General features: G+C 38.5%; 2 protein-coding genes, 1 long non-coding RNA gene and 1 other non-coding gene across 4 annotated transcripts in view; 2 read left to right on the plus strand and 2 right to left on the minus strand.

The window, feature by feature from the left end:
• Positions 1-25,165, plus strand: part of LOC143150256 (xaa-Pro aminopeptidase 1) — a 50,117-nt gene that overhangs the window by 13,145 nt on the left and 11,807 nt on the right. The window lies entirely within an intron of this gene.
• On the plus strand, positions 3,662-3,734 carry Trnaa-agc (transfer RNA alanine (anticodon AGC)). Its single transcript has one exon. It is a non-coding gene; the product is annotated as a tRNA-Ala (tRNA).
• Positions 8,424-10,138, minus strand: LOC143150563 (uncharacterized). The gene is made up of 3 exons (XR_012993103.1): positions 10,026-10,138; positions 9,125-9,487; positions 8,424-8,507 (listed from the first exon to the last, which is right to left on the minus strand). It is a non-coding gene; the product is annotated as an uncharacterized LOC143150563 (long non-coding RNA).
• On the minus strand, positions 21,395-24,772 carry LOC143149809 (esterase E4). The gene is made up of 9 exons (XM_076317476.1): positions 24,581-24,772; positions 23,882-24,170; positions 23,555-23,740; positions 23,214-23,413; positions 22,539-22,707; positions 22,288-22,457; positions 21,982-22,126; positions 21,725-21,857; positions 21,395-21,557 (listed from the first exon to the last, which is right to left on the minus strand). Exons 1-9 carry the CDS (start codon positions 24,770-24,772, stop codon positions 21,395-21,397), a joined length of 1,647 nt encoding a protein of 548 aa, XP_076173591.1.

Genomic DNA, 25,165 nt, shown 5'->3' on the forward strand with positions numbered 1-25,165 from the left:
AAGATTACAAAAATTATATTAAAAGACAAACATTCGTGTTTGAATAATCATTTTCCCTCTATTTCCCATATTCCATGATATTTTATGTAGAACAACCGCTCAAAACTGCAAAGTTAACAATTTGTTAGTTTGTTCGGTGTTGTTTACGCTCAGATAGTTCTTAACAGGGCAGACTTTGTACCAGATGATAATATTAGCTTTACTGCAAAGCTGTTAGGTAGCCGAACAAACTATGTATCTATGTGCAGTGAGCATACCGGAAATTCCTTTGAAAACACAAATTTCACAGACACAAACTCACATACGGTATGTGTACATTCAGCATGCGTTCGGAGCTAAGAGAATTTAAAATTAACACAAACGTTTATTTTCACTATTCGTCCGAAACGATAAACCTGTATTCATTACTAATGTGTAGCAGAGCGTTTTAACGCGGATTATTTAACTTACAGTTTGACGAGTGCACCATAGAAACAAAATTTCTTTTGATGTTGAATACCGTAACTTTAATATCTCGTTGCTGGTGACTGAACCAAGTCAATATCTGTCACAAGTCACTGTCACAAGTCACTGACATAAGTCGTGGACAGTCTGGTCACTTGTCAACGTCTAAAATTTTTAAAATACATTGGAAATAATTACAAATTATGAATGAAAGGAATTGTATAAGATCGAAAAGAGTGTATTATTGATTGTAGGAATTGAAATTTAAAATTAATAACGGAACTTGGCTATTATTGTTAATCGGTTAAACGTATTATTAATGTATCATACGATTGTTATTGTTGGACAAACGAAAGAATTTATATTTAAATTTTGTCATTCGATAATGCATAGATGTGAATCAGGTTCTTGGATTATGTTTTATTAGAGAAATTTTGATTCAGTATTATTTCTTGCTAGTCATCGTAAGAAATTCAACCGTCCGCGATTCAAAATGCCAGACAGACTATTCAAAACGATTATCTAGCAGAAATAGCTTTGTCTATTTTTGCATACGAATCTTTTAGGCCAGATGCTGCAACGTCAAAACAGGTTTCCTGTCGGCGAAATTGTGTCAATATTGTGATACATTCTTCGATCGCATTATTTTATTTCTAACATGCACTTTTTTAACACCTACGATTTCCATCTTTGTACGACAGTGTAATTAACTGTACTCTCGTAAATTTCTTAAGATGCTTCATGATAAAATCGAACTAATGAAACGATTGATAATCGAACAGATTGTAGAGAAACTGTAAATAAATAAAATTTACATAAAAATTACATTTTTTTGCAATTACATTACAATTACAAAATTTCCACTAATTTTCACACATTTACGATTAATTTTTTTCAATTAATTGGGAGATGGGGGAGATTTGGGGGAGATGTATATATGTATTATTAAAAATATTATTAAAAAGATTATCTGAAAATAGAGATGTGCATCGGGGTATCGAAGATAACTTTTATAAATAACTCTCACAATATTATTAAAAAGATTATCTCGAAATAGAGACGTACATAGGATAATTGAAAACAACTTTTATAAATAACTCCCGCAATATTGTTAAAAAGATTATCAGAAAACACGGTGAAAAAGTCTCCAAATGTGCCCGCACGAACGACTCGGACGCAGACGACGGGGGCGGTGGCGGTGGGGGACGAAGTAGGAGTAAAAAGAGGCGGATGGTCGGTGGTATCGGAAAATAAGAGCAAATCGCGAGCAGGGCCGCAGCCATCGAAAGGAGCCAGATACGCCGGGCCACCCCTGCGAGCGCGTAAAATCCAAAACTTCTTCCCCCACCAGTCTGGCCACTCGTTTATGTTAATGAGTGGCAAATTATCGGAAAAGAGGCTGGCTGACGTAGCAGGCTGTCATACGGTCACGGAGGTTCGCAGGACCCCTTTCTCTCGGTCGCACTTTCCACCCTCGATCGGGCTCTCTCTTTTCAGTACCACCAACCTCGAAATCCGATAAACGCGGCCGGCTCCGCGTTTATGGTTATCGTCGAACGATACCGTTGTCCCGATCGAACACCCTCACACCTCCCCGTGGCTCACGGGCCGCTGGAAATCGAAACACAGGGCTTGAACATGATATCGAGTGCTGCGGCCCTGATCGATTACTCACCCCCTCGCTTCGTCATCCCTCGCCATCTGACCAATGAAGCTCCGTTTGTTGCGTAATCTCGCGTTCGAAGCTCGCGTGCATTAGGATTTCGCCCCGGATACGTGTTCGGTTTCGGGTCGAAGCTGATTCGACACTGATCGTCGCGACAGTTTTCCATATTTAACACTTTGCATTCTTTCATTTTTTTTTTTTACCTGTTAGGAATTCCTCAGTTAATTTCTTTTTACCTAGGTACAATTCCTCGATTAATTTTTGTTTATCTATCAAAGATGCTTCGATTAATTTACGAAATAAATAAAAAAATAAATAAAAATACTATCTCGATAAAATGTATCGTAATAGTATAGAGTGTGTAACAAATATATTTTTCGTTTATATTAAGTAGTAAGGTAGTTGTATAGTGTTGACTGTAGTTCGACATAGGAGCGGTAAGGGTTAAGAATGTCATCAATATTTGTTCAAATTAGTAATGTAGACCACATTATTTGTATTACAATATTTGTTTTAAATATCTAAGTTGTTTAACAGTTGGACTCAAGAAAATTGTAAAAAGTTAGATTCGTCTTTATTAATATCTATAATTGAAGAACTTTCTTTCCAAAATGTAAACGTTGCTGATTATACTTATAATACAATATGTTTGAAAAATGTTACGTCATTGTCAAATTAGGCTGCGAAAAGAAGATTTAGAAGATTACACTTCGACCCAATTTTTTCCAATGAAAATTGAAATAGACCTTGCAAATTGAATTAAATTTTTTTTATTTGACGCCTGGAGCATCGAATGTAGAACAGGTGAAATCAACAGTTTGAAATTTAGAAGATTTAGTAATCACAGTTTGCCATTTAACGGTGAAGTAAACATTGGAGATAAGATCCCGTGGAGTGCCAATAAGCGCGAAACAAGTAACTCTCGAAGGTAGTGTGCTATAGTGTGTAGTCTTGGACCGTATCCTCTTTTACTTTTCTACAATCCTGGGAACTCGGTGGCGCCACGTGATCAAATGAGAAAGCAAACGAAACGAGTGGGGAAAGGGTTGAATTGCGCGACACATGTCAAAGCGCGAAAAATTCGAATCCACACGTTTCACATTAATTTTCCTAAACCTACCTCGAAACACAGACACAATTTTCGTCAATAATGTAATTGTAACTTTAAAATACCTCTCTTACTCTACATACTTACTGTCTTGCAAGAAACACGATTTTGTTTATTCATAACATTCCGACAGTATTTCCATTCAGTTCGTTGTTCGTATAAATCGTTTGACGTTCGAAATCGAGGAACATTGAATTTCAACGAACGAAAACAAAATCTACGATCGCCTTGCCAATTGTTAATTTTTTATTTAACGTATCTTTAAACATTAAAAGATAATTATATAAAAAATAAGAGTAATATCATGCTTTAGTAATACATTTAATCGAAAAGGTTCTTCTAATTTTGCTATGTTAGTTTTGTTGGGGATAAAGTTCGAGTTAATTGTTTGTTTATCTGGATTCATGGACTTATAAACTACAACAATCTCGGTTACTTCAACAGGGGGCGTAGCTCAGATGGTAGAGCGCTCGCTTAGCATGCGAGAGGTACCGGGATCGATACCCGGCGCCTCCAAATCTGATTTTGTTTTTAAATAACAAGTTTTTTTATTTTAAACATTTTGTACCTTTAATTCTCTCAATTCTAAGTCTTGTAAATAGAAACACAATGTTTTTCCTCATTCATTATCATTTAATATTATTACATACGATATACACATATAATAAACACATATACAATATTATATTACATAATAACACACATAATTTAATATCGCCACTATTTTATCCTAGAAAATCTATCAGTCATATTCTCAATAGACTTCTATTAAATTTCGAATAAATTGCTTGACATTTATTAATAACATGTATATTATTTTAAAAAATTTTAGTAATAATACGAGCAATAAAAACTCTGCTATAGAATTATCTCTTACGTATCGTATTTTATATAAATACATCCACCGTAAATAGTACAAAGCACCTATGTGACATTCGCGCGAAAATTATTTTAAATAATTTTCATTTAAACTTCTTTTCAAAATTTGAAAAATTTATATACTTTGCGATCGATGGTCAGAAACAATAACTGTGAACAAATAAAAATTTTGTCGCAATGTTTACTGCACGAGTAAATGAACGAGGAATATGAATGAAGTTGATTGACGTGCGATGAATGAGAACTGACCAGCCACGAGATGGTCATCGTAGTAACATAGTAATGGGCTACGAACACACGTAAACTCCGCATGGCCAGGTATAGCGTTTAGGCGTTCTTCGCGGCGCTATCCTAAGCTCGTTTAGCTCCTCTAGCTACCTCCACGTCGAATCTGTTACCCGGTTGATTCTAAACCACGATTTACCAACAACCGGCAGAGAAACTAGTACTGGTTCATCGTCCACGTATCTTTCCTAATCCCCTTCCTAATCTCCACACTTGGCAATAACTCTTGCAGCGTATCGTGACCACACCTGTTGAATTAAATTTCTATACAGTGTACCGAGACATCGGAACATGTATTAATCCGTAAACCCAATCGATTAAATGACAATACACATTATATTTACACGTACAATAACATAATTTAAATTCTCGAGAAATAATAAATTATTTAAAAAGTTCTCACAACGTTCGCACGTTTCTTAAATACTATATTTCAAAGAATCAAAACTCCGTGGAATATTTAATAATATTAGAAGACATCGACTACAGCTGCGATCGAAGAAAATATTTCAAAAATTTTATCGTTCGTACAATTTTCGACTTTCACAACTTTTCAAGATATTGGTGGTTAAATTATCTACGAAAGATACATGTAGATGAAAAGTGGTAAAAAGATTCTTCGAGGATACATTATCGTTAGAGTTTATTCGAAGACTATGGAATTGTCCATTTAACTCGAAATCTATCATTTTCCCCCACACTCCACGAAAATTAACGTCGAAAAAATAGTAGTTCCATGTGCTGGCGCATCATTCATCCCTGCCAGATTCTGTGATCCTGGTTCTTACCCCGATCTATGTTCTCAGCGCCATTGTTCGGATGCGGTCAAGCGTCCTTTGGTGAGCATTCCGCGTGACCATTACTCAAGTAGCAGGAGACCTCAGAGTTTCTTAGAACACACTGTATTCACCAATCGTTAAAGTCTACCATTAGCACGCTTTTTGAATACCATAGAACTCAAAGTGTAAAAGAATAGTAAACGAACGCTAGAATATTTTTTTATAAAAGTAGTTGAACGTTTGCAGCTAATACTTCAGAATATTCTTACACTCATTTCTGATCGTTCTGATCATCGACCCTCCTTACAAACTTTATCAAGCCCCTATTCGATTCTCTTTCTCAAAATTCTCCACATCAAAATTAATGTATCCATTATACTCTGTTCGAACTGATTCAATTTCAAGTCAGTAACATATTTTACAGTATTCACAAACGAACAAGGTATTAAAAAGTACCTGTAAAAATATTAAGCCTATTTGGTCCACCATTTATTCAATAACTTGAAACATTGAAGTTAAATGTCATCGTATCTTATTCTTTTCAATTAAAATTTCCAACCCTTCTCATGATTATCTTATTCCTTAGAATCTTCAAAACATGAAAATCCTTATCGCACTATATACATAAATTAGACGTTTGGAGAAATTATTATTTGCAATATCTATTACCTTCGCACCTTGTGTATCGAGTTCGTTTATTTACAATATCTCATACTTTGAATACCAATGGACAAACAAAGTTATCAACACTTTTGCAGAGGACTCGGTCGTTCTGAGAAAAAATGGACGTCAACATTCTCTCCTATTGTCGTTTCACCGTGAATTCTATCAAACCTCCTTACTCGATATCTCCCGTTCCGATGCAGGAGGGGATTTCAGCCCTCCATAGTTGATCCACTCGGGTGTAAGAAGGTCACAATAAAAGGATCACCGACTCGCACAGGTTCACCGTGCAACCCCCCTCGCTTCGTGTTCTCCTGTTGCTCCGCATGTTTTTTCTTTGTTCAACGCTTCAGAATTTACCACCCATTATTACAGGCATGCATGCACGTGGCTCGTACTTGGTTGAACAGTAAGGCCACTCACAACCCGCGCGACCACGTGTTGCGAACGTAAAGGGAAGAGCGAACACGTCCTGCAACCCTAATAATGCGTGTGTAGATAAGGTGACGTAATGTGCGTGCCACGTGCGCATTCCTCCAACGAATGGGGAATTCGTCTCGAGCGAGGCTACGTGAATTGCATCTGTGGACACCGAAGCGACGAGCTCTTTGTCTGGCACTATATATAGCACGCAATGACACAGCTACAGGGTATCTGTTTGGGAATTAATGCAACGGAAACGAGTTTGAAATCACGAGTCTCGTTTCAACGAAAAGGACTTCCTTGAATAAAATTATACGCCGATTCATCGGTGAACGTGTTCGAAAAATTTCAATTTAAATTCAACCCTTTACGGTCGAAGCTCTTTTACTGCCAGAAACTGGCGCGTTTAAAATACTTTTTAAATCGTAATATTAATCTGGAATGGAACACTTTTATTTCAATATTTGATATGTATTTGTTTACATCTTACAAGAATGTAATATTTAAATTCCAATTTGATTTCCAAACCATGAAATTTTTCCGCATTCGTCTAAATAAGTATCTCTAACAACGAGCAAAGAATACACAATTTTCTATTCGTAACTCGTCCGATAAAAATTATAATTTTAATTGTAATATGAAATTGTACGAACGGATGACCATTTATACGAGTAATTCATCGAAAAAACGTTGCAAATAAATCGCTGCAAATTGATTTTATTCGTCAACTAGGTATCGAGTATTCGAATCAAATTTTACTCGTCTATAAATATGTTGCTCGCATAAGAAAAAAATACGATCGGCGAAAGAAGCGGAGGAGGTATCAAGGGCAATGAGTCGTGAATTTCTCGAGTGTTACGTGTCAAGTTTAAGAATAACCCAGGGAAAGAAGGAAGTAACCTTGTAGGTTTGTATCTTCTTCTCGTCGTTCCTCCTATTCACATATTCACGTATGCGGGAGCCTACTTCACGCCTCATTTGCGGCTTTGTTCTACCTCTTCCACTTCGATTCGCGCGCGAGGAAGTGTTTCCCTGAATTGGATGTCGCGTGATGTATCTCCAGGATACTCGTTGTTTATGCGTTCCTTGCACAGTTGGACCGCAGTCAGGCTTTGGCCTCGGCCTCCAAAAAGGAGCAAAGGAGGAGTCAAAGGAGCGAAGCAGCAGAGATCATGCTTCCCCGATAACTCACGCTCGTACAGCAGTGCGTGAGCCTAACCAGTCTGTAAAGCGTGGCAAAGTTATGGTGTGGCCGCGTGCGAGTGTACAGTGTCGACTAAAAAGTTGCCGACGAGAATTTCAAATGAAATTTAACGAATCCTCGAAACGTTCGATCGGACACGAATGTTCCATAGTGAATGGAATCAATAACCATCGAAGTAACGAAGAGTCGTTCAAGAAAGCATCGATGAAACTGGGAGGAAGATTAATCTTAACTGAAAATCACCGAAATTACGTAAAACTGCAACGAAAGAAACGTACTATGAAAAATGGTAAACTATCGACGAGTTTTTAAAATTGAGAGAAGTAGACGAACGAAGCTTAGTTAAACTATCGTATTAATTTTATTAGAAAAATTTTCTCGGCCTCGGAATATCTTTGTCTAATGATTGATACAATTGTCGTATTATGAACTCTGATTAGGATAGAGGATATCGTTTAACATAATTTTAAGCAACTCGAGATACATGTCCTTCGTCCGAGACAGAATAACAATTTGATCGTTAGTTCTTACAAAGTATTTTTTATCAATCATTTTTTTGGTCACATTTAACCAATTAATAAATTCAGTCAAAGTAACCAACACTATTGTTTCGAGGTCTATCTGAAACTTTACGTGTTCTATCTTCTGTCGTTACGTATTTTTTTACTATCAACGTTTTAATTACAAGTCCAAAGATATTGATTTTTCGATGTATAAAAATTACCATAGTTCCTGAAATTTTAATCTTTAAAGCAATGTCATTTTTATTCGATACGTTGTTTATTGAATTTGAATTTGTTTCGTACGTAGAACTCACTTTGCAGAATTGTTTTGTCGGAACTCGACTTTTTCTCGCGAAGGGAGTGTCATCGTAAACTTTTAATCGGCACTGTACATAATAAAGTGTGCGTACGTGCGTCTTCTGGATGTGTGTATTTATATATGGTACACATGGAAAGTGGTCGGACCCTTTGAACACTCCCTATGGGGGCTGATTCCTTGGTAAGGCCACGCATTGCCTCTCAAGCCCTTCATTCCTTCGTGTCCTTACAATGCCTATGTGTAACATATACATTACCGCATGTACTTTATTCTAATTACACGCGTGATACAATTATCACATTTTTCATTTGCATTAATTGCTCCGATTAATGAAAAATCGTTATACAAAGAGATAAAATGATCAGTCACAACTCGCTTCCACGGTTAAGAATAATTAAATTAGGATAAGTTTCTTAGTCTGACATTTTTACTAAACCGATACATTAATGCATTAATAAAAATATTATACAACTACCAACAATGGTACAATTTTACACAACTCTTTTTTATTTACTAAATTCCCCCACTAAGATACTTCGAAACGTTTACATTTTTTCAAGAAACTACCATTGATTCTACATAAAACATTAACATTCAAAATAACATTTATCAGCACGTTTCGTACAATTCGATAGATTGAAAACCATTATTTGCTCCGAAGCAGTGTCGCAAGATCGATACAAAGTTTTACAATTTTCCATAAATAATTCTCTCAAATTTCTTCGAGGCAGAAATTTATATTCAACGTACTCACGAATTACCAAACAGAGTTACAAATATCTCCGGACCAATACCGTGGAGTGCACAAAAAAAAAATATGTGCATTGCATCCGTTACGAAAAATAAATTACCCAAATAATAATTCCTTCGTGTTCGGTACGTATCTCTTGATACATGCAAAACAGGGTAGGTAATCAACGAACGTTTCTATCTCGTTTCGTTCGATTTTTCGTCGGAGTCGATTTAAAAAACGAGAATCACGCGGGCGATTTGTTGGGTGGGAGCTGCCACTGTTCGATTTGCCGACATCGAGCGCAACGCTACTCCCACGCCTCGACCTCTTTTGCGCGATGTGTTCCTGGTAAAAAATCTCGTTCTCTATTGTTCCACCCTAATTAATGTCCGCAACAGCGGTCTACGCCCCACGTCGCTATGCACGCGTGTCCCTGCGTGTTATACGTCCCTGCTACCTCGCGCTGTCACTTATCCAATATCTGTAAACAAAAAATGGTCATTGACAACGAGCGGGGTAAGATGAATGGGGCTCCGAGCGTAGTACACACACCACACGCGCGACACACATTTGGTATCGTGTATGCGTACGTTAATGACAGGAAATTATAACGACGTCACGAAGAAACCACCAGATTCACCTTCACGCGTCACTGAGCACTTTTAGCGAGCTCGATACTACTTTTGTCGAACGTACTCCAACGCGGTAAAATTCCCAACGTCTCCGACAAACATTTTAATTATCATTCGTTATGATTTTACGTACAATAACGGAGCTTCGTAGAAAGTTACTTACGGTACATTTATTACCCTCGATATTTAAAATCCTTCTTTACAGTATACGAACAAATAAATGAATTATTTTAACAATAATGGAACGAAGAACGTTTGATTCCTCGATCGTGCGGAATTCGCCCGAGACAACGCGAATACTTAGATTCAGAGTTATCGTAAAGATGGTAAATAATTCTGTCTGAATATTTTCAGATTGAATTATTTGTGATAAATTTAGGCACGTACATTGCACGAGCACTGCAGCGGTAAGTATTCGGAGATATCGAACTTCTCGATACTTTTGTTTAACAAACTTCACCGACGCGGTAAAATTCCCAACGCCTCTGATAAATACTTTAATTTCGTTGAAATTTTATACACAGTAACGAGCTTGTGGAAAATTATTTACGGTACACTCATTACACTCGATATTAAAATTCTTATCTATTGCAATATAATATGTAAATGTATATTATACAATAAGTAAATGAATTATTTTAACAATGTTCGTTTAAAGAGCGTTTGATTTCTCGATTGAACGGAATTCACTCGAGGCAACGCAAGTGCTACGGTTCAGAATTATCGTAAATACGATAAATAATTCTCTTTGAATATTTTTACGTTACACGTACACGTTACGTTAATTGTATTTGTAAACTGTCGCGAATTGTTAAATTATTTGCGAATGAATTACGCACGTATACTCGACGAGCACTGTAGCAGTAAATATTCAAATGCATCGGAGGTTTCCACGATAAAAAAAAAAAACAGCTTCGATAAATTCCAGTGGTATCGGTAGTGGGGGAACACGTCGAACAATCTTACGTTCAATAAGCGCCGGTAAACGAGCTTTTTTTTAAATACAAAATGTCGCGTCGCGTAACAGGTTACCACGTGGCGAGTAGGTGAACTTTACAAATGTAACGCGGCCACGCTTTATCGGTAATACATCGCTGTACCTTCTGTTTTCCTGGGTAATTGCAAACTTTACTTCGTTTACAACGATTTGTTACATCCCCGCCGCATATACGTGGAAAATTGCAACGTTACGCCCTATCAGAATTGTTTCTCGTTCCTAGCGGCCCTATTCCCTTCGCGAATTTTTACAGAACATTCGAATCCCACGACGAACACATTACCAACATTTTCTTCGCAAAGTTACATAATTACGAATGTTTATTTAGCAAATGCAGGAATTTATTCGCGTGATACGTAACAAATTCTACGATGAGCTCGACAGCGGTACGTTGTTGCACTCCAAGTGTATTTTTATCATTACGTAATGTGCTCTATGCAAGTCTTCGATACGTACTGCAAAGTGTTGCAATAACGATGTATAATTATTATTAAATACATGACAGTATCTATATCGTAGTACGATATAGAAACGACTCTTCGTTACCGAAACAGTGAGGTCAGTGTTTTAATACGAAACTTCAGTTCCAAATATATATTATAGAATATATCGAATTCAATTGCTCCAATTTCATTTCCAATTTTATTTCCAAGAAGAACGATAATTATTGTAAATATTTCCATTATATTTTATTCAACCGCTAATAACTCTCAGCTTGAAGCAAATTTTATTACTGTTCGTCTTACTACTATTTACCAATCATCGACCCTCACGGATACTATACAATAATAACATAATAAACATAACAAAATAAATTTACGTCAATCGTTTCTCTTCGTCCAGAAAAAAATATCGTATATAATTAACAATATTAAAATTTACATTTAAGAGAAACCATAAATATTGTATTGTTCGCAAAGTTATTTCGTTTCTTTTGGTGAAAATGAAACACGATTTCTTTAAAGTGTATAAACATTTTATTCAATTATACATTCTCCATTTTGGAAAACGAAATGACTTTCCAAACAAGCCAATATACACACACATGAATATACAAAAATACTAAACATAAACGCCGTCTCGAATAAGCGTTATTATTGTACTCGGGTCCCCTGTCTCCTGAATTAATAAAAACAGACTACGATTCGCATTATAAATCTTGCGTGTCGTGCATCCCGACAGTATTGCGTATACTCGAATAAATATGTTCTCCGTTACTCGCTCGTTTCTTGTCAACCGATAATGCGTATCTCGAACTTGGTACAGCGTCGTGTACAAATGCACGCGCTCAATTATTTCTCGACAGTCATCGCGATGCTTTATTGTCACCACGTTGGTGTTCGTGGACACTGCGTCACAATGTTTCAGTGACGCCTACAACCGTTATGTCGATCGACACCGTGGTGCCGAACTCGTTTCTCGACGTTTCTACGTTCCTAATAATCGCATGTCTCGTCTGTTCTAACCCATTTCTTTCCATGAATGGCTCCGTTCCATCTTGCTGCCTGTTCCCCTTTGCCGCGCGTTCTCCACAATGGAGGTGGTCCAATCTCTTCCACCCAACGAGTTTCGCGACGTCATCGTTCGAAGCGTTAATTCATTGAAGGGGATCGGAACAAACTCCCGCAATGTTGATACTTCTCTAATATCATGACAACGAGCACAGGCCACCTCCTTGACGTCGGTTTAATCTGTTTGGCACACCTCGTTCGCTTTTTAAGATCAAAGAAACGCGTGCTCCCCGGTTATTTCCGAACCTTTGAAGTACCACGTTACGTTCCTCGGTACATGTTTCTCTTGGAGACGGATCGACACCAACGACGCCAGTCTTCGCTAACGGATATTTTTAAATCGAACGATTTTATTTTTATGCGGAGATTCGATTCGCTCGAGCTCGGTTCCTTTGAAGCATCGATCATACGCGTACGTCTTTCTCTCTTTTGTGGAAAAAGAAACAGTTACGAGTAATCGTGAGACACGAGATGACGAGCTTTGAAGCTCGAATTCCGCTCGTGTCTCTTGCTAGGAAATTCACGCGACTCGTGCTTTCTTTCCCCACAAAATCGATCGCGGAATTTAAACAACGGTGCTGATAATAAATTCAACACGGTATCGAGAGTAATAGGGTATAATAACGAAACGCTGACGATCAATTTTTATTTCCGTTGCGTTTGAGAAAGAAAAGTATATTTTCGTTTAAGTAGTGGGTGTGGAGAATTGTGTAAATATTTGACTATCCACTATTCTTTATCGAATTAGACATTTCGTATCACACTGAATACTGTGATACCAGAGCGTTCTATGTAATGTCAAATAAACCTACAGTTAAGTGGATTATAGATAATAAGTACAGAGATATTCTATAAGTGAATAACAATAAAGACAAATATAAATAACAAGAACTAATTCTGATAATACAGAATAGAAAATATCAGTGTAATGTATACTGTAATATAATATATTACACTGGTATTTTCTATTAATAGTATATTGTATAATTTTCTATTGTAGTATATATTACACTGGTATTTCTAAAATATATATATAATACATACGTACATATAAAATTGTCTACAGAGCGGATAATCGATGTCTCGGAACAATCGACGTTCCCACCACCTCCATTAGCCTTCACTGTTCCAATATTTTTTCTCACCAATTATACAACCGACCCGGACACCCACGACTCCCCTAAAATCGATGGGAAGCCAGCTGCGGGAAGCCCCTGCGGAGAAATAGAATCCACGAATATGGTCGCGGGGGTCGATGACTGTACCGTAACACGTTTAATGAATAACGGGGTGCGGGACACCCTCCTCCGCAGGGGTTGAAAATCACCACCTGCAGCCTCGTGTTATCCTGCTACCGAACCGCCCTTGTTTTCCAATAAACACAAAGTGTACGGGCTCTTGGACAAGGGTAGCCGGCAGAAAATTCAAGTCGTCGCCACCCTCGAGGGCCGGTACAACAAAGGGATCGTCCTTGGACCGAAACCACCCCGTCGAGGGTGCGCGCCAATTGGAAACCGATAAGACACGAATATCGGAAATATTGGCCCGACCTTCTGGAATTGATGACGGCCTGCTCCATTTCCGGTCGAGTCTACGCCGAGCGTGCGAGCGAACACGTTCGATTTATCGATTCTCACCGCGCGGTCGGAACCTCTAGTTCTCGTATGCAGCCCCGTTCCACGAACCAATCGGGAATTCCTATTCCCGATCGTCGAGCACCCCGTATTTATTGGCTATCGAACCGCCGATACGCACCCCTGGCGCGCTGATGAACTCTCGATACCTCAAGTTCTCTCAAGATTCGCCCGGGCGTCGATTGTCTTACGTTTGCGCCTATCTCGACGCGAACGCGTTACGGGAGAGGAATCGGGTGAAAGTATATTCGTTTTATCGAGGAGAGAGGGTCGATCGGGACTGAAAAATAATTTTTATCTCGGCGAACGGAGATCAAGGGTTGTGGAGGTTCTCGTTGGTGCTCGAGGATTCGATTAACCAGCGAATAAGTAATTAAGTGTAATGAAATGTTTGAGATTTTTTCGGAGAGGTTCGAAGTTTAGAATTTTACTGGATCAAGTGTACGGGTTATTAGCGAGTACTTGATGTTTCATTTTTTTTTAATTGGATTTACTTCTGAATTGAGATTCCTGCTGTGTACGTTATTAACGAAGAGCTGTTGTCGAATGGTTGTTTACCGACAAGAGTTACTTTTCAATCTGTGGATATCTTGAATTTTTTCTTCAGCGATTTAACATCGAACAGTTTTGGAGAATATTCTTTATTCTCGAACGTTTAATTCGCATTATATCGATCAGGTTTATGCGGAGTACTACGCGACATCGGATAGACATGAGATAATTTTATGTGACCCAATTTCGGAAGATAATTTTTTCAGGCAAACAACTTTTGCAATCCTGTATGAAATTAGTGTATTTTGAACGGATACAGTTGAAATGAATTTGACCGTTTTGTCGACGATTTCGTTGCCCATATTGTCCACGTGAAATGAGTTCATACTATTGAATAGCCTCTTTATTGTCTTTTCTCACCGCAGAGAGTCTGTTTAACATTTTTTGTATAATTGAATCACTGGCTGATTAAAGTAGACAAAATTGATGATATTAAATACCATTCTTTAATTTTAGTTAAAATTGAGAACTTTACAGATAATGGAATTAATCAGTTTGGTTTTCGAGAGGTTTGTATACATAGCAAAAAGGACCACCTTGAACCGAATAAATAAATAATTCTTTAACGCGGTACTTTTAATACAATTAATGCCATTTTACGGAGATTAATGAAACAAATCGTGAATTCGTAAAAATTTTCATTACAATTTCGCCCTGCAACAACCCCTTCAAATGATGTCGTAGACCATTACTCCTATTAATGATTCTGTAACCCTGTTCAAGTGGTAATGGCATCGACAAACCTCTTTCTCTTATTGGTTTCCAGTAATCCTTAACCTCCTGTTTCACACATTCAAATCGAAACAATCGGTAATTGTTCATAAATTGTCGTTTTATACACACAAAGGAAAAAAATATTTGCCACGTGTATGACTATAAATCATTCGTTTACGACGCATGACAATTTTTATTGCACATATCTAATAAAAAAACATTCTTGATATGAGAACCGATGAAACGAAGAGCACATCTCAAGTATGAGAACAAAAAAGAACTTGGAATATTTTAACAATTATCATAGAAAAAGATATGGTCAATCAATACCTCGATGTTAATATCTCTTTCTCTGTACCATGACATATAATCACACCGAGGAAAGAAAGGGAAAACATATATTTTATTCAAATGTTCAGAGTTCTATAAGTATTACAAAAATTTTCTATGTTACAACGTTGGACTTATTCGTGTATCTTAAGAGCTATTTTAGATGCGCAGCCGATTAGCTCGACATTACTCGCAACAAAGGATTATTGTTCGTCGCGAGTAATACCGATTACCAGGTCTCACCACGTGGAGGTTGCTGCGAGCGGAGACCCGGAGAGAGATAGATGGAATCAAAGTTCCATCGATCTCCCTCGATACGCAGTACAAACGAAATTACTAAAACCTCTGCTTGTTGCATAAGCAAGTGACCGGCCGTGGAGGTGGTCCGAACGGTCTATCGCCGTCTCTTCCGGTGTGTCCGCTTCCAGAGGGGGCATGTTGCGAACACAGGAGCAGGCATTTTTGCCGGTCCTTGTGGAAGCCTCCAGGATAAGACCCTCTCTGTGTGAATCCCACGTGAGCCAGTTTCTCGCTTAGCGGCTGGCTCCGGAGTTTGGAGCAACGGGGCACTCCTCTAGGGGAGTGGAGGCGTCGCTCGTTTCCTCTTGAATCGGACCCACTGAAGAGAAACGGGATGGACCTAGTTCGACCAACTCCACGGTTCGCGTCGCGTCTTTCCCAATTTTGCCTCATTTTTCCATCATGTAATTGCTCGGCAGGACTAAACCAGGAGATCGAAGGAACTTTGATTCCTTCCATCTCCAAGGTTTAGTAATTTCCTTTGTACTGCGTATCGAGGGAGATCGATGGAACTTCGATTCTATCTATCTCTCTCCGGGTCTCCGTTCGCAGCAACCTCCACGTGGTGAGACCTGGTAATCGGTATTACTCGCGACGAAAGATTTTTCGTCGCGATTAATGCCGAGCTAATCGGCTGCGCATGTAAAATAACTCTTAAGATACACGAATAAGTCCAACATTGTAACAGAAAATTTCCGTAACAATTTATTTTACTTAACTCTGTACTATTTTTACTTCCTCGTTTTCCCTTGAATTTTTACGTCTCCTTAGCTCTCTGCATCTCTCCAAGCGAATTTGTACCCGTAACGATGCATTTCATTTAATTGCTCGCTATTTTCGCATTCTTAATCTCCCTTCAATTTCGTACGTTTCCTTAACTACGTAACACCTCGAACGCACGAGCCATGTTTACGCCGACGAATGTAGCGTGTGGCGTCAATCGTGGCGATCAGGGGAACTACAAAGCATCCCCCGACCGCAGGGTGGTTTCACCCTCCGATCGAGGCGTAACGCGTACGCCGGTCTGTCCCCTTCCAGCGACTCTACCACGGGAATGCACCTTCGTCGTTGCATGTTCGCCTGGCAGGGTGGCGGGCACCGGCGACGCTTCGTCCCTCGAAAGGAGCCGATAAAAACCTCCGCAGCATCTTTTTCTCTGGTCGACTTTCGACGAACGGACCGCCTGGAGACAGGACCGAGAGACCTTGGACCCTGACGTTCGGCCACTTAAGCAACCGGCCGTCTCACTATGGCCAGGATCGTATGGCGAACGAGAGGGTTCGCAACCGGTGTCGTGGTTCGGCCTCGCGATTTATGATGTCTTTTTACTCCCGACGTACACCCTTCTTCGTTTTTCTTCGATCCCTTTTTTTTCGCGTTTCCTTGGCGGTTCCCGAACGTGTGCACACACACCGATCCCGGGTTATCGATCTCCGCCGATGATGGCTGACAGCGCCAGCGCGCCACCCCCGTCGCGCGCATATCTCCGCGTGCATATCCGCCCCCGCGTACGGGCTCGCGACGCCGGCGTCGCACGCGATGCCTGTCGAAACGCCTGTTACTCCGTTTATCGTAGCCGATTTTTCTTTACCCTCTTTAATTTCTTCGATCTTCGAACGTCTCGTTCAACCGTCCACTCGAGGACTTTGAACGAAAAATGTCCCGAATCTACGAAACATTTTGACTTTACAATGAAACGAGAAGAGTAAGGAAATACAGGAGTATTCAATTGCATTTGGTATAATAGCTTTGATAATAGAGAAACGGTATTTTACGAGGACACAATCAGTTGAAAACATTCGAGGAATGCGATAGGGTCAAATATAAAATTGGATGTATAGATACATTTAATGCGTAACATTTTGCACGGAGTAATTTTATCGGAGTAAAAATAGACTTTGGAAAAGTCGCAGAGATCTCGGGGAATTAAGAGTTGATTCGCGTATCGAACTCAATAAGATTGGAACGAATGTTTTGTAGCATACGTAGGCCAAACGCAAGTTTAATTTATTTAATTAATACGAACTTTTAATATAACGATCTCGATTCGAATAATCGATGAATAAGAGTATCTACCGGTACGGTAGGTAACGAGTTAATGTAAGTCACTCGACGAGACAAAGCGAAAGAATCTGATTTTAAGATGTCTGAGCTTAACAATTACAGCGAATCGACATGTACGAGGAGTAAGTGTATTTAAATTTTTCACATTTCTTTAACCGCCAAGAAATTAATACCATCGTGTTAGAATGCATACCGCGGTAAAGCAACCCACCCATTAAGGATCGAAACGAATGGGTTCCCTGGGTACGAAAGAGCGTTGTAAAGCTCACGGAAATAAAACGGTCGAAACGATGCGACTGGAAAACTACCCTCGAGAAGCACCCAGATCCCTTTCTGCTCTCCTGTTATAAAAAGCCTCGAGCCATCCCAAATCGAAGCCCGTTTGACCGCGAAGCCAATATACATCCCTGCTAGTCGAGCAAAGGGGATAACCAAACATTTTTCGAGCATTCGTTACTTTCTCAGCTGCATGAGCCACTGATCCGACATTCCTTCTTTCGACTGCCGACGAGACTTCGAATCTGACGAGTCCGTGAGAGACAACGACACCGACGAACCATCTCCTTTCGACAGAACGATACAACGAAGACGCCTGATATTCGTCGGGCGAGACATGAATGAAGAAAAGGGGTAGAAGAACGATCGAATCGAGAGAGAGGTGGCTGTCTATGAAAACACGAGGGGAACTGTTGGTGAATTATGAAAGAAGTGGTCCAGTCGCGCGAGACACGAGAGTTCCACTCGATTTCATGCGATCCTGGTACGTAGAAACTGAAGATCATCTCGTCATGTGGTTTAGACGTAGTGTACATTGGTCGTACGTCCGTTTTGTTCTACGTTATCGGAGATTACGAGATAATTTTCATCGAACGAGCCACGAGAGCCAATACTGCTGTTTTTATTTAATGTTCCCGTTGCTTGGAAATTGACAGAATAATATGTGCCGCGGAAGCAAGTTTTATTCACATCGTCGAGGCATCTCTTCTCGATTGGAATTTACAAATTAAAATCGAACCTCGCCTGCGGGACGAATAAAAATTTCTTAAATCGTCGCCAAGTTAATCTCAAAGAAGAAAACCGTGTTAAACATTTTTTAAGAAAGAGAAACTTATCAACGAGATTTTACTTGTTGACCAAAAGAAAATCAACTTTATTTCTCGCGTTTGTAATAACTCTATTAATACACGACCACGATTTTTTAACATCCGTAAGACAGATTAAATTAAAAAATTGTTGTCGTATATTCCACCACTTCTGCGACAACTATTTCATTTTATTTTAATAATCGTAGGAATCCTCTACCATCAAGAATGATCGAAAGTTACGATTGAAAATATTTTTAATAAATATTCGATACTTAAGTAATTGCTTACAACGATTTAAAACTGATCTTGTCATGTATTAACGTTTTGCTACTCAATCGTTATGATTTTATTCGAACGCAGAAAACGTATAATAATTAATTTCTTACAAACGCGTACATTTTTATACGACGAATAATTGAACAGTAACAAGATATACGAGTAACGTCCAACTCTGCTACTTCAATCTGATCGATAATGCGATGGTGGGGGCGAACGAAGAGGAAGTGGCAGACTTGAGCAGTCGAACTGGTCCAGAGATCTAACAAGTTGTAAGATGAAATGAACACCACCTATCCTTCTATGCAAGCCTGGTCCAAAGATGTTGAAGATCATCTCGAGAAACGGTCCACTGTCGCAGCATCTCGATCATCTCTCCCCGCAACCTCGAGATCATTTGATTGCCCGACATCTTACTACAAAGTCGGGCAACGAAAATTGGCGGGTAAATTTAAGCGTTCCAATAGCCTTTCCTTTGTTCCCGTTTCCACGCCCTCTTGGAACATCAATACACGACACACACCACGGTCACAAATAATCAATACCTATAATATCGACATTAACGTTGATAATTACCCAAACCGACGAGTAATAAATATTAATAACATTATCGACAATTGTTCCTTAAGAAAAATCTATAATAAGACACCAATGTCAACAAAAATTAACTAAATAAACCAATTATTATACTAACAAAGTATCCGATCTTCAACTTCTATCGGAATCGGTTGAATCAACTTTTATCCTATCCGATACTTAAACCACAATTCGGTTAAGTTTGAAACAAAAGTTAAATAATGTTATTCGAAAATGACGTAACGGAGTCACCTCGAAACGAAGAATGTAAATTATGTTGTTCTCTTGATTGACATCGATACAAAGAATATTGTAAAATTCTGATCGAAAGACGTTTCAAGGGATCGAGTATAAGTTGCGAGTAATTCATGAACGGTTTCGAGAAATCAGATCGTCGAAGAACGTACGATGGAACAGTCGCGCGAACGTTGCGCGATAAATTCCGTTCCCATTGTCCCGTGGCACGTGAATGAACGTGGATCACGCGTGCGTAGTACGCGAGCACGTGCCTCGCACGTTCAAACGACTTCCTCGCGTCACTAGCAACCTGATACGAACGAAGCGCAAAAGTGAGTGGTGAACAAATGGTAGGTAGATCAATGATGGCAACGTGGTAACGAAAGCGAATCGCGTTGGTCACTTCACGGAATCGTTAAGATGGCGGGGGCTCGTTCTCTCTTCTTCCGTGTTTTCGAGGCCTGCAGGTGACCTGTGTCGCGCGAAACGTCGCCACGCAATTGGTCCAGCGCATGGTTGAACGGGAAGTAGGTTTCTTTGAACTCATGCAAGCCTGTTACTCGCGGGACAGGAATGCGAGTGGTAAACCAATAGCCGAGGACGAAGCGAGACGAGAAGAACGTAAAATGGTGTTCGATGAATAGAAAGCACGCTCGGACGATGCAACTCGGGACACTGGAATGTGCGAAGCAATTTTCGGCTCCTGGTATACCGTACACACAGAGATATCGTGATACTCGTTTGGAAAGTATGGAAGTCATTTTTGTTGTAATATTTATATCCTTAATTATTATTGATGCATGGTTAATAGACGTGTATATGTGTGTATATATATATATATATATATATATATATATATTTGTAATTATTTATATCTCGATTGTAGTAATATTTCACCTTGGTCGTTAATAGAACATTTTGTCTGAGAATATGAAATTATTAAAATTTAAAGATATTAACTAAGATAGAGTATTAAAGAAATGAATATTTATTACAAGTTTATATTTCAATATAGAAAAAAGTGGAAAATGTTGAACGATTATTTTACAGACAATACAGAAGTATCGTTGTTACGAGAGTAGAAAATATACCGTGATTGTTACAAACGACTGATTAAAATTTTGTTAATATTCTTCGTTAGATTTATATCGACTCAATTTAATTAATATCGAATAATGATAATTGTATAGAGAAGTTATTTTGGTATAAGTAGTGTAAAATATATTATTTCTCAATTAAGAACATTTTTAGAAGATCTTCAATTAAGTAGATCCAACTTCCGAATAAATTATAAATCGTGTTAAATAATTGTAATAAATAAGATCAAGATGAAGCAGTATATTAAAAATTGAAAACTAACGAAACTATATTTTTGTAATGCAGTTGTATTATACAATGTTCTGGTATAATTATAATTATTACATTTACAGTTTGGTACAGTATCTACAAAATTCTGAAAATGGTATCTATATCACAGAGTTCATGGAAGTACATCTTTATATTTCCTTTTCCAGTAGTCATATCTATCTTGCATTAGGTGCTTCTCCATTTTTAAGTCTTGATTAATGTTCATGAAATTATTCTCGTTTCCTCTTGGTTCCCAATTAACTGTAACATCGTCGTCCAATTTCGAAGTTGGATTTCTAAACAAATACACAATCGATCAACTAATTATTTTTTATATTTCATTTACCAATCTATGGAAATATTTTGAAACACTTGTTACAATTTAATATTTAATCTTTAAGATAAATATCGAAACTTATCAGGAATAGCAAAAACGATACCGACATTTGCAATTACTACTGACCTGTCTTTGGCAAAATTGGTCCATAATTTTGTCATAATTTTTGTCATTCTCTCCGCCGAGGAATCCGGTTCTGGTAGATTTTTAAAAGCATTTGAGTAAAACAAATAACTCAGTTCGTCGCCATGTGCAACTCCTATTCGAAATAAATAAACATTTGACCAAATATTAGAATATTTATTTTCGATGTAAAGAAAATTGTAATTCTTAAAAACATTATTTTGAGTGTATTATTTTACTCTGTATTATATTGAGCTCACCATCGCTGATGCCAAAAAGACTTTTCATAAATCCAAATGGTCCCTCGTAAGTAAACAAATATTCGTAAATCGGCCCTGAAATTCTATCTTTTAAAATGTCGAGCGATAGAAACTCTCCAGCGTCGAAGAATATGTCACTCAACATCTGCAACACGCGAACAACATTAATGTAACGTCGAAGCATTGTTATATTACTTTTGCTATAATAATTATATTAATTGATCGAAGATCTTCGTTTCTTTCATGAGTTTAAGCAGATCGTGACTTTTATCGTACTGATTTAGATTACGAAAGAAAAATAATTACCATGGTGTATTCGTTTATATTTTCCTTCGATATTTGTTTGTTCTCGCCATAGTAAAATTTCCTCAAACACTCCCCAGATTCCCTTTTCGTGCTCGAATCTGTATAATTCAGATCATCTGGCAGGAATAACTCTGGCTCGGTGTTCATTACCTCAATGCTGTCCAACATCTCTGTATAATTCAAAATACACTTATTAATCGTTACGAACTTGTTAACACGTTCTCACTGATCTTTTTGAGCGTGTCACGTACGTTGCGCGTAAAATGTACATTCATCGGAAACAATTCCAGACATCAGTGGTACATCTGCCAACTCTCCAGTTTTCAAAAGCGTCCATGGATCGGCCGACAGAAATCTATCCTGACCTAGGTCAACTTCCACCGACGGAACGAAAGCGAACATTCGACCATTCAAAGTGTTCTGCAATTATGCAAAATTTATTATAAAATTGTCGGTCGGCCAGATTCGCCTATAAGATTTTACGATTATCACTCTTAGTCGAGTTTTAGCGACTAATATCCCCACGAATCTAAGGCAGACAGAAGAAGTAATATATTAAATGAGGATGTTAAAAAATGACCATTAGAAAATAAAAAATTCATAGAAGAAGCCACCATTTTTCATGAAACCTGTGAGAATGTATCCTAAGTAACAAAAAGTATCTATAGGTATCAGTTTCTCGCAAAACGATGAGAAGGTTGTTAAAAATGCGTTCAAATGTATGAATGTGACAAAGATTGTTTAAAAAATGTGTCAATATTCGAAGAAGAACATGACGCTTAGGTGAGTTCGATAGCTATCGTATTCACACGTTTATACTCATTTTCGATAATTGTTTTTCTCTTAGGAGATACTTCTAAATATCCAGCTACCATTTTTCATTTTCAGACCATTTTTTTACTTTCTCCTTTATCAAAACACGTCACCTGACTCTCCATTATCTCATTGGAGGCTGCTATGATATCTTTAACGTGAAATTCGGTTAATTTCTGCACCAATTCCGCGGAATCTGTGGTTCGTATACCAAGAGCCTCCCCTAACATAAAAGCGAGTTCTCTAGGATTGTAGGATATTGCCCATGGGTTAATCGTAGTACCGCTTTGTTCAATGGCGCCGCTGAATAAACCTGAAATGCAACAAGAAGATAAAAATCCAGATCGTAAAAAATTATAAACACTGGTTTCATTGAAAATTCGTTAAAAGGAAGAAAATCTTAGCATTAAGATCTCTCATTTTCATATTTTCGCGAATCTAATGAAACGGTTACCTTCAGACATGGGGGACAACATGTGGTATTGAACAGAAGCTCCCCCAGAGCTCGCGCCAAAGATAGTGACTCTGTTCGGGCAGCCACCGAAGAAATGTATGTTATCTTTCACCCATTTCAACGCCATAACCTGGTCTTTCATGCCAGCATTCCCGAGAGCACTTTCGTCCCCGGTGTTTAAGAATCCTGAAACACGTGTAAAAGTAATTCAAAAGTGTAGAATTTAGCGATTGAAATTGATACGGAAGAAGGGCGTGTGTAGCAAAAATTTGTTCGACACGACTAACAATTTTCGCGAAAGTTTATTATATTGATCGAATGATTTACCAAGTGCCCCAAGCCTGTAATTAACAGTGATAACCACCACATCGTTTTCGACCAAAAAGTCTGGTCCAAAGAGCATGTCGTCAGCCATACCAGTATTCCACCCACCAGGGTGAAACCATACCATGACAGCCTTACGAGCCTCCTTGTCCAACACGGGGGTGTAAACGTTGAGATAGAGACAATCCTCGTCGCCCAATAGACCCTTTTTGATCATGCAATAAAACGGACACGTTGCACGGTGTTTGGTCGCATCGTATACGCCTTCCCAAGGATCTGCAGGCTCTGGCATCTACGAATTATTAATACAATTTGCAACAATGTACGAGTCGTTAATCAGAATCTTATAAACATCAGATAAGTATATTATATTACTCAATTTCAATGCAATCGTATTCAATAGTTCCATAACGCCAACAAGTACCTTTCACCAAATCACTATTCCTGAAGTACCTAATAGAGCACTGACTCTTTCGATATTAAACTTCTATTTATTCGAATAAAAACGAAGATACAGCTCGTTTAAATATTTAAAGATTCTATTGTCTTCGTGACAACTGTATGCTCGAGTATTCTGATACGGGAGGCTACTGTAATTAACTTTAAGCCCAGATGATTCTAGATTTTGTTTAGAAGTCTCTTTAGAAGTTAATATTCACCACCGATAGTAACACGTTCCCGCCACTCGCAACTCTTACTTACTCGAAACTTATTCGGGCCGACATTGGGTTGCGCGTAAGGTATACCCTTAAAACTATAGTAAGGCTTGTTATGGTAAATAGTCTCGGTCTTCGATCCTTTGAGAATCCCCTGAGAGATCTCCAATTGGGCGTCTTGCTCCGCGTGCACCCAGACGATCACGAAACCACAAAACACCCACTTGTTCAGCCACATGTCGGTGCTACTGACGCACGAATGGTAGGTCTCGTGGTCACTGGGTTTCCTTTTTATAGCGTCAGTACATCCTGGCCGTCGACGCTCTGAATAACGACATTGTGGAAAAATAAATTACGCAAGCGAGCATGATCGTGCAAACATGGATTATCCACGGATCGTCCTATTCGTTGCTCACAATAATGAAAGGAGATGATTTTCGGATAGCTATAACCATCGGATATCCTGAAGTTATCCCAATCCTCGTGATCAAATTATCCTGATCGTGACTCGAAAGAAAAAAGCTTCCGGAATTATTAGTCGAGACAACCGATGAAGTTGTACATCGGTTAAATGTTTAAGCGATTAAAGGGAATTATTGTGCATTATTCAGGGCTGCCATTAGACACGCAT

This window comes from Ptiloglossa arizonensis, chromosome 8, assembly GCF_051014685.1.
Source record: "Ptiloglossa arizonensis isolate GNS036 chromosome 8, iyPtiAriz1_principal, whole genome shotgun sequence".
Taxonomy (NCBI): Eukaryota; Metazoa; Arthropoda; class Insecta; order Hymenoptera; family Colletidae; genus Ptiloglossa; species Ptiloglossa arizonensis.

What these genes read in the sequence shown, in the direction of transcription:
- LOC143149809 (XM_076317476.1), bottom strand. Translation starts at nt 24,772, where the DNA reads ATGTGGCTGAACAAGTGGGTGTTTTGTGGTTTCGTGATCGTCTGGGTG. An exon ending in TCGGCCCGAATAAGTTTCGA is followed by an intron (nt 24,171 to 24,580) that starts GTAAGTAAGAGT and finishes AATAATTCGTAG; the next exon opens with ATGCCAGAGCCTGCAGATCC. An exon ending in ACCAATTTTGCCAAAGACAG is followed by an intron (nt 21,558 to 21,724) that starts GTCAGTAGTAAT and finishes GTATTTGTTTAG; the next exon opens with AAATCCAACTTCGAAATTGG.